This window comes from Mustela nigripes, chromosome 2 (genome assembly GCF_022355385.1).
Source record: "Mustela nigripes isolate SB6536 chromosome 2, MUSNIG.SB6536, whole genome shotgun sequence".
NCBI classification, from domain to species: domain Eukaryota; kingdom Metazoa; phylum Chordata; class Mammalia; order Carnivora; family Mustelidae; genus Mustela; species Mustela nigripes.
The window spans coordinates 66,815,760-66,826,669 of NC_081558.1; the positions used below are offsets into that span (position 1 = coordinate 66,815,760).

The 10,910-nt window shown below is 40.6% G+C and overlaps 1 protein-coding gene across 2 annotated transcripts in view; it reads right to left on the reverse strand.

Annotated features, from left to right (window-relative positions):
• Positions 1–10,355, reverse strand: part of SUSD5 (sushi domain containing 5) — a 53,168-nt gene extending 42,813 nt beyond the window's left edge. For both annotated transcript variants that reach the window (XM_059387950.1, XM_059387949.1), the window contains exon 1: positions 9,599–10,355. In XM_059387950.1, coding sequence (XP_059243933.1) covers positions 9,599–10,307 — 709 coding nt within the window. In that variant the 5' untranslated portion in view covers positions 10,308–10,355. The remainder of the gene's footprint in view (positions 1–9,598) is intronic.
• Between the last annotated feature and the right edge of the window lie 555 nt (positions 10,356–10,910).

Consider the following 10,910-nt stretch of genomic DNA (forward strand, 5'->3'; position numbering starts at 1 on the left):
CTGTAGAGGTGATGCAGTGCCTTAGATTACCTGATCAAGTTTAAGGTGGGGACATGGGCACCTGGGTGGCTCAGTGGGTTAAAGCCTCTACCGTTGGCTCAGTTCATGACCCTGGAGTCCTGGGATCGAGCCCTGCCTCAGACTCTCTCCTGGCAGGGATCCTGCTTCCCCCCCTCTCTCTGCCTGTTTCTGCCTACTTGTGATCTCTGTCTTTCAAATAAATAAATAAAAATTAAAAAAAAAAAAGATGGGATACAAACACCCAGTTAGAATGAGACACTTCTATTAGCAAAATTCTCATAATATACTGATTTTATTAGAATGAGACACTTTAACTGTTATCAACTGCAAAGTAAATATAACAAATATAACAATCCCTTAGCTTTGGAACCAAAGTTATGAGAAAAATGCAAAAATGTTTCACAATAAACATATCTGTAGGTGACTTGTCCTCCCTCAGACTTGGTACCAGGGTGCAGTACACAACCTGAGCAACTATACTGGATGACCCTGCCTGGAGAAGCATGTGCCCCAAGACACTTTTGCATTAATGGCATTTGCTTCTGGAAAAAAAATTATGAAATTTAACTGAGGTGATGATGGCCAAACCCCTGAGCAAGGAGGCTGAAAGAGAAAACCCAGGGCTCACAGGGTAGGGAATGCGATAGACCTCCTCCCCACTCCATACCATCTCATGCACACATTAATACACAAAGCTTGGACCCTGAAGGGTTAAACTCTCAGGATAAGAGTGAACAAGGATAAACAACGTTTCCTCCCCTCATTCTCAGGGGACTGGTGGAAGAGTTGTCCTGGTGCTAGGAACCCAAGTGCTAATACTCATTGGGAATTGCAGTACTAACAAAAACTGGCCTCTAAAATACTTTAAGCTGTGAATTTAGCTTAAAGTGACATGATATTTACATTTATCTAGAAACCTGGTAGGAGCAAACATAAATCTTGTCTAGAGAAAAAAATACTTTCATCTTATGCTTCAGGAAATTCCATGCAAATATTTTTTCAAAGACAATGACAACTAAGTCTGTAGGAGACAAGGCACCACTTGTAAGAAGCAGCATATATAACATTCAACAGACACTGATCCAAAGAGAAATTTGATACTGGTATTGATAGGCATAGATTATAAAACAGTGATGATTACTATACTTAAAGGAATAAAAGACAAATCTGAAAATACCTGCAAAGAATAGAAAACCATAAAAAGTGGCTTGGCTGATCCAAAAAAGAACCAGATAGGAGTTCTAGAAATTAAAGATACAGTGATAAATTAAAAATGCAATCGGTGTTTTTGGCTGCATATCAGACACAATTGAACAAAGAACTTATCCTTGAAACAGAAATCAGAAGAAATCATCCAAAATGTAGTAAAGAGTTTAAAAAGATGGAAAATAATAAGATAATAAAGAGACATGGAAGAGAGAATAAGATTCCAGAAAGAAACCTTCACATTTACAGGCAACTGATTTTGAACAAGGGTGTCAAGACTATCCAATGAGAAAAGAAGAGTCTCTTAAGAAATGGGGCTGGGACAACTGTAGGGACACATGCAAAAGTGTGACGTCGGACTCCTGCCTCACTCCCTACAGGTTAGCTAACTCAAAGAGAATCAAAGACCTATATGGAAGAGCTAAAACTGTAACACCTAGAAGAAAACATAGGAAATCTTTGTCATCTTGGATTATGCGGTGATTTCTTAGATAGAACAGTAAAAGCACAAACAATCAAAGAGAAAATACATAAACTGAACTTCATCAAAATTTAAAACTTTTTGCTTCAGAGGACAAAATCTATAAAGTGAAAAGACAACCCACAGAATGAAATAAAATTTCTACAAATATACATCAAATAAGAAACTTGAATATAGAAGGGGTGAAGAACTCCAACAACTCAACAACAATTAAAGAAACCAAACAACCTGACTGAAAATGGGCAAAGGACTTGAAAAGATGTTTCTCCAAAGACGTTTCACAAACTTGAAAATCGATGCACAACAGCACTAACCATTAGGGAAATGCAAATCAAAACTACAATTAAATACCACTTCATACTCATTAGGATGGCTATTAATAAAAAAAGAACAGAAAATAACAAGTATTGGCAGAATGTAGAGAAAAATTGGAACTATTATGCACTGCTGGTGGGATTATAAAATAGTGCAGCTGCTGTGGAAAATAGTATGGTGATTCCTCAAAAAACTAAATGTGGAATTACCATGTGATCCAGCAATTCTACTTCTGGGTATATGCCCAAAGAAATAAAAGGAGGCACTTGAATGATATTCGTACAAATTCCCAGCAGTAGTATTCACAATGCCTATGGGCAGAAGCAACAAAAGTGTCCATCAACAGATGAATGGATAAACAAAATGTGGTGTATATACATATATGTATGTATATATATCTGTGTATATATACATAAACATACACACAATGGAATATTAATCAGCCTTAAAAAGAAGAAATATTTGATACATTTGATACAACATGGATAAATCTTGAAGACATTATATTAAGTGAAGTAAATCAGTCAAATTACAGAGACAGAAAATAGAAAGGGAGTTTCCAGGGCTGGGGTGGGGAGGAAAGAGAACTAATGCTTAATGGGGACAGAGTTGCAGCTGGCAAAGATGAAAAAGTTCTGGAGATGAGTGGTGGTGATGCTTGTACAACAATGTGAGTATACTTAATGCCCCAGAACTGTATATTTAAGAAGGGCTAAAATGGTATTTAAAAAATGGGCAGGGATGCCTGGGTGGCTCAGTGGGTTAAAGCTTCTGCCTTCAGCTCAGGTCATGGTCCCAGGGTCCTGGGATCGAGCCCCGCATCAGGCTCTCTGCTCCGCAGGGAGCCTGCTTCCCTCCCTCTCTCTCTGCCTTCCTCTCTGACTACTTGTGATCTCTGTCTGTCAAATAAATAAAGAAAATCTTAAAAAAAATTAAAAATTAAAAAAATTAAAAATGGGCAAAGGATCTGAACAGACACCTTTTTAAAAAAAGATTTTGTTTATTTATTTGAGAGAGACAAAGAGCACGAGCAGCAGGGGACAAAGGGGGAGGGAAAGGGGATCATGACCTGAGCCAAAGGCAAACACCCAACTGACTGAGCTACCCAGGCACCCCTGAACAGACATCTTTAAAGAAATGGCCAATCAGCACATGAAAAGATGTTCAACATTATTAGCCAACAGAAAAACATAAATCAAAACCACGAGATATTACTTCATGCCCACAAGGATGGCTATCATCAAAAAAATCATATTTTGACAAAAATGATGGTGAGGATGTAGAAAAAGTAGAACGTTCAAACACTGCTGGTGGAAATGTAAAAGAATGTAGCTGCTTTGGAAAACAGCCTAGAAGTTTCTCAGTTAATAGCAATTTCTCATAGAGTTATCATATGACCCAGCAATCACACTCTCAGATGAATACCCAAGAGAACTAAAAACATACTTATATAAAAACTTCTATATGAATGTTCAAAGCAGAATTATGTGTAATAAATAATAAATTGAGTTCATAATTGTAAAATTGTGCTTATAACAGCCAAAAAGTAGAATCCACTCAGTGACCATCAACTGATGAATGGATCAATAAAGTACGGTATGAATATCCAAACAATGGAATGTTATTTGGCAGTGAAATGAAATGAAGTGCTGATACATGCTGCAAATGGATAAAAACATTATGCTAAGTAAAAGAAGCCAGTCACAGAAGCTCACATATTGTGTGATTCCATTTACATGAAATGTCCAAAACAGGCAAATTCAGAGACAGAAAGTAGTTGCTGAGGACTTGGGGAGTTGAGGAGAAACAAGGAGTAAATGTTAATGGATATAGGGTTTATTTGGGGGCAAAAAAAAAAACTGTTCTAAAATTGTGTGTAGTGATTCATAATTCTGTGAGTATATACTAAAGACCAGTGAATCACACACTTTAAATGGGTGAATTGTACGGCATATGAATCATATTTCAATAAAGCTGTTATTAAAAAAGACATCGCTAGAGAAGAACAGGTTCTATTATGATGATAGTTATTTCATGAGTAATATAAAATAATTTTAAACACTTAAATAACAACTCTAGACTGAAAGAAAGCAGTATTAACAAAACTACAGGGAGAACTGGAAAATCCACAGTTAAAATTAATAATTTTAAACACTATCCTCCTCAGTAATTGATAAAACAGGAAAACTTGGGAAGAATATAGAAGATTTAAGCAACAAAATTAACACACTTGATGTTAGGACCAATGCACAATACTGTATACTACAAAATACACATTCATTTTAGACACACAAAGGACATTTGTAAAATTGTTCAAATACTGAGCTACAAGATAAATCGAAAAACTTTTAAACACTGAAATCATACAAAGCATATTTTAAAATCACAATACAAATAACCTAAAATCACTTGTTTTATTTACTGAACACTTATACAGTGTTTACTATGGGCCAGGTGTTATTCAAATTACTTGACAAATACTCATTAAATTAATCTTTATAATAACTCTGTGATGTAGGTGTTATTATCCTTATTTTTTATAAAAAAGATTTTATTTATTTCTCAGAGAGAGAGAGAGAGAATGCGCATAGGCAGGGGTAGCCACAGAGGGAAAGGGAGAATTAGGCTCTCTGCTGAGCAGGGAGGCTGATGCAGGGCTCAATCCCAGCATCCTGGGATCATGAGCTGAGCTGAAGGCAAATGCTTAACTGACTGAGCCACCCAGGCACCCCTACTCTCCCAATTTATAGTTAAGATTTAGTATTAATGATTTGTCCAAGATCACACAGCTGGGATACAAAACCAGCATTTACATCCTTAATTGTAAGCACCAAATTATACTGCCCCTTAATAGCAAAATAATAACTAGGAAAATCCCCTTGTGCAAGGAAGTTACAAAATACACTTCTAAATAAACCATGGTTCAAAGAAGAAACCACAACTGAAATATTTTTATGTAAGTGACAAAAACTGCTAGAGAAACTAAAGTAGTATTTGAGGGACATTTAGAGTCTCAAATGCTCATATTACAAAGGTAGAATAGTTGATAACCAATGATCTAATTTTCTATCTTAAAAACACAAAAGAACATAAAATTAAAGTTTCTAAAAAAGTAGAAGGAAGAAAATAAAAATGGAACAAAAATCAATGAAATGAAAAGCAGATATACAATAGAGAAAATAAAGCAAAAATTTGCTTCTTTCTAAAGAATGATAAAATTGATAAATCCCTAGCAAAATTAATCAAGACAAAAAATAGAGAAAATACAAATTAGCAATATCAAGAATGAAAGGGGACATCACTACAGATCCCATGGACACTGAAAAGAAAACAAGATTTTTATGTCATATATGCAGTACATTTGGACGAAAATTTAGATGAAATGGACAAATTTCATTAAAAAGCAAACTTAAAACCAACTCTAAATGAAAAAGGAAATCTGAGTATCTCTTTACCTACTTAAAGAAATTAAATTCATCATTTAGGGGCCCCTGGGTGGCTCAGTTGGTTGGGTGTCTGCATTCAGCTCAGGTCATGATCCCAGAGTCCTGGAATTGAGCTCCATGTCAAGCTCCCTGCTCAGTGGGAAGACTGCTTCTCCCTCTCCCTCTCCACTCCACCTCTACCCCTCGTTCCCTCCCTCCCTCTCTCTCTCTCCCACTCTACTCTCTAAAATAAATAAATAAAATCTTAAAAATAATAATAAATTCTTCATTTAAAATCTTCCCATGAGAAAACCCTCAAACACATATGATCTCACTATCAAACACTAAATAAAGCAAAACAACAGCTCACCTTGCAGCAATCTTTTTTTTTTAAGGTTGTTTTTTTTTTTTTAAGATTTTATTTATTTATTTGACAGAAAACAAGTAGGCAGAGAGGCAGGCAGAGGGAGAGGGAGAAACAGGCTCTCCACAGAGCAGAGAGCCTGTCCCAGGCCCCTGGGATCATGACTCAAGCCGAAAGCAGTCGCTTAACTGACTGAGCCACCCAGGCGCCCCTTTGCAGCAATCTTTTCAGAGAACAGAAGAGGGAACAGCTTCCCAACCTATTTTAGAAATCATCATAATCCCAGGGGCACCTGAGTGGCTCTGTCAGTTAAGTATCCAACTTGCTTTTGGCTCAGGCTGTGATCTCAGGGTTGTGACATCAAGCCCCACTTTGGACTCTGCTCTCAGCATGGAGTCTGTTTGAGACTCTCTCCCTGTACTTCTCCCATGCTCACTCTCTCTAAAACAAACAAACAAACAAACAAACAAATCTTAAAAGAAAGTCATCATGATCCTGATGGCAATACCAAGAACATTTTAAGAAATGAAAATTACAGGCCAATATATCTCATGAACACAGAGTCAATAACCCTAAATCTGTTTTTTCACTCCAGGCTCAGTTCTAGGTCATCTCTCCTCACTGTGAAACCTTTCCCTAGGATTCTATCCACAAGCATGGTTTCAAAGACCATACTTAACACAGATGACTCCCATTCTTCTCTTCAGTCCAGACCCTTTCCATTCACCCCACCCACCTTTATACCTCTACCGTCTCTCACCTGCACAACTAAAATGGCATCCTATACAGTCTCTCTATATCTAGTCTTGCCCTGGTCCCATCCATTTCTCCCTACACCACAATCAGGGTGATCTTTTCAAAATGCAAATCTTATCATTCTACTACTGGAAATCATCCAGCGGCTTCCTTCCCTTTTTTGGATTAAAACAAAACTTTTGTTTATGAGGACCTACCTCATTCTACCCCCTCCAATTTCCTTAGCATCATTTCAAACCACTGCCACTTTGGACTCTTGGCTCCAGCCATTCTCTTATCACATGGCCCATTTTCCCTGCTCACAGTTTTGTTTTGTTTGTATCATGATATTCTCTACCTAGACATTCATTCTTTCCCCTCAGACCCTCCTACACCAAATCCAAACTTTCTAGTACATGCTCTCACAGTATCTCTATCCTTTAATTTCATCACCTATCAGATTTGCAGCTTCACATTCCATTCATGTAATCATTTGCCTACTGACTCTCTAACCCATTGGATTTTAAGCTACCTGATAGCAAGGACCTATTTCTCCTCACCATTCTATCTCCAACAGTGAAAGTTGTACCTCGCTTACAGTAGATGCTCAATAAATTATATGTTGAATTAATGAATCCTTTCCTGTATTGCAGTTAATTTGCATCCAATTAATGTGAAAAATTTTCAGTTTCAAAAGTATTTTAAAAGTACAGTAGAAAAAAGGAAAAAACACAGATATCTTTTATATATCAAGTGCATATCTTACTAGCCAAATGTAAACTAAATATTCTTCATTTGAATTTATCTCACTGACTTATTTTTAATAGGTCAATAGAGTTTTTAAGAACTCCAAGTCTCTCTTTAAATGTCTATAACACATCACAGTTTAGCTGAACCTTTCTTCTTCTTCCTTCCATCACTGTAGAACACAAATAACTAAATGTGGAAAGTGGTAGTAGTTAAACTTATATTTGGTAAAGAAAAGAATCCTTTCATAATATAGGCTCTAATTCTTGAATGGCTCTATTATAAAAGTTGGAACTCAGCAAATGGAGTTTCTTGAAAGCAAGTGTACCCATAACTGGGGTAGGGGGAGAAGGAAAGAAAGGAGAAGGGAGAAATGGAAGCATTTCTGGCAAGGAGCAACAAGAAAACAAACTCCGTGCTGCTGTTACTCTCTCCTTCTCCAGTGATATTTCTGCCTCCATTTTTCTATGACCCACCTCAAGCCAGAGAGGTGCAAAATACTGATCCGTATTCATTTGGCATTCTATTTAAGCAGTAACAATAGGGTGAAACTCTAAAGCTTCTTTGACTGCAGAGATAATTCTTTAAAAGGAATTAAGTTGGTACAATAGTATACAATGTTCAAAAGTTAATACTAACTCCAATTTATTCTACTTACATTCTTTAAAATCAGCTTAATTTTCATGACTCTGTGTCAGGAAAAAAAATACTACAGTAAAAAATGAATATCGGATTGACTGCTAATAAATATGGGATTTTGTCTGAGGGAATAGACATTTTCAGGAGTTAAATTGTGGTGATGGCTGAACAACATAATGAATATATGAGAAACCCCTGAATTGTGAATTTTTAAATGGCAACTTTTATGTGAATTACATCTCAATTTAAAAAAATGAAGTTATTATGGGGAGCCTTCAAAGTTAAAACTGTTTTCTTCTCTAGTAATCTAAGGTTATGAAGAAATAAGACATCATCTTTAATTAGAAATAAAGAGTTTTTCAAGCTGGCACTAAGGATAAAAGTACCAAAAATTCTAAGATAATATCTGGAAGTTTTCAAGCTGGCACTAAGGACAAAAGTACCAAAAATTCTAAGATAATATCTGGAAGTTTCTTCTTTCCCTAATCACCATGCTTCTTTTTGTGGAGCCTTCTCATTTCATCGATATTGCTTACTAAAAATCAATGATGTTTAAAAATACACAAAGCTGGGGCTGTCTGGGTGGCTCAGTCCTTGTGTGCTCTGCTCAGGTCCTGATCCCCCGTTCCTGAGATAGAGCCCCCCCCCCCCATCAGACTCCCTGCTCAGGGGGGAGCCTGCTTCTCCCTCTTCCACTCCCCCTGCTTGTATTCCCTCTCTCACTGTGTTTCTGTCAAATAAATAAATAAAATCTTTTTTAAAAAAATACACAAAGCATCCCAAAGGTGAGGGTTCTTCCTCCTTCATCAATGTAATTTGTCTCAAGCTTGGATTTTCTAGAAACTGTTCATGGATGTGGGAACAGCTGGCTTCTTTTCTCTCAGATTCTCCTCCACCAAGTCAACAGGGTTTTGTTCCAAAATCAAAATACAGCTGAATTAACTTTTCAAAACTTAGCCGATATAGGCTCTTATCCTGCCAATTTAAGGGAAGTACTGAAAGCTTAATTGAGGTTCAAGAAGCAAAAAACAAACAAAAAAAGCAGGTCGATTCTTTCAACCTGCAATAATCTGTTCTTTATCTACTTCTCCAGCTTTGTGTCAAATGACATCCTCACCTTGCAGTCTCGGCCCCAGCCACTTCATCATTTATTCCATTTCCCCTGCTATTCACAGGCCCTTTGCACATGCTATTTCCTCCCCCACAAGACATTCTCTTCTCCCCTTTATCTACTTGATTCCCACTCATCTTTAAAATATTCTTGGACCTAGCCAAACAACCGAGGGAAGAATCTTCTCCGCCCTGGCACCAGGAGGACATTCAATACACGTGGAAAGTTCTACCTCTGCCGAAGAGGTTCCAGGGCACCCTAGACGTGATTTCATTGTGATAGACCTCTCATGAAGATTTTCGGAAGGCTAACTGCGGGCTGCCGGACCATCGCACAGGCTTTCTCCAGTGCCTGGAGGAAGGGTTCACAGACCGGGGTTGGGGTGGGGGACGCTGGGGCAAGCGGACACTCGGTGGGTCAGGCGAGGGACACAGGGTCGCCCGGGCGCCGCTCGCGTCGTTCCCCGCCAGGCTTGCGGGGGAGAGCACCCCAGCGACCCTCGGTTTCCCCTCCCGGACCCCACGCGCCACCCCCGGCACCCCGCGCACACTCACCATCCGCCCGCACCGAGAGGCGCGGCAGACCGAGCAGGAGCAGCGCCGCCGCCCAGAGCTGGACGCGGAGGCCGCGTCCCTCGGCAGCCATGGTCCGAGCGTCCACGCGCGGCTGGCTCGAGCGCGGGCTCCCGCGGCGAGCGCGGCTGCGCGGCCACTGCCCCTCGTGCTCCACTCGGCTGTGCGCACTGCGCTCTGCTCCGCGGGCTTCGCGCCCTGCTCGCCGGAGGGAGGAGCGCGCACAGCTCAGGGAGGCCGGGCGCCAGGAGCCGCCGCGCTGGGGCCCCTGAGCTCCCGGGGGTCTCATCCGAGGCGCCGGGGAGGCGGCTGGACCCGGCTCCGCCTTCGTGCCGGGCACCTGGAGGCCTCGGTACCAAAAGAGGCTGCGCCGGACGCCGAGCTCCCGGGGCGCCGCCGGGGCGGAGGGTGAGGGCACGGAGAGGCGGGGAGAGCACAGAGCCGGCTGCAGGGAACCCCCGCCTGCCCGGGAGACCCTCGGCGAAAGGGTGACGCAGTGTGAGAGGCCGGGCTCTCCAGGAGGACCGTTCAAAACCGAATGTCTAATTCTGTCCTCTGCCTCTTGACTTTGCAGTTGGCGTCCTCCCCTAGAGCAGGAGCGTGTGTATGAAAAAGAAGACTCTAACTTGCCAGCCTCACTCTGAGGAGTGAAACGCACGCAACAGCGAGACTCCTCCGAAAAGCGTGGCATGGAAGGCCCTCACAGAGGAACATCTTCCAGACGCTTCCTTCACGACCTTTCAAGGTACGCCCTAACATTTCTCAGCACCGACAGCGCGGGTGCGGTTGTCACCGTTTTCACACCTTCCAAATCAGGGCTTCCTTGACCTTGACCCAGGCCCGAATTCTGGATTCTGTTGGTCAGGGCTGGGAACACACATTCTAAAGTGTCCCACCGAATTCTGCTGCAGGAGCCCCTGCTCTGGATTGGTTCCTTTTCCTCGCTCACCCCCTGTCCTGTTCATAGCATTAGCATCATTCAGCGGGAGGAGGAGGATTTGCATTCTTCGTATGGGGAGTAATAAAGATCAGTATTGTAACTGGGGCATCCGTGACACTGTATAGTTTACAAGTCCCTTCAACCTTAACGTACTGGTCAACAGATACGTGTAGTGAGTGCCCAGATTGTGCCTGACTCTGTGGGGGGCTCCGATCTGTCAAAAAAAAAAACAAAAACAAAAACAAAAACAAAAACAAAAAAAAAAACAACCAAGCTCAAACTTAAATTATAGGTACTTAAGATGAACAAGTGATTGGTGCTAAAAGGAACAGACGCTTGTCCCCAAGACAATGA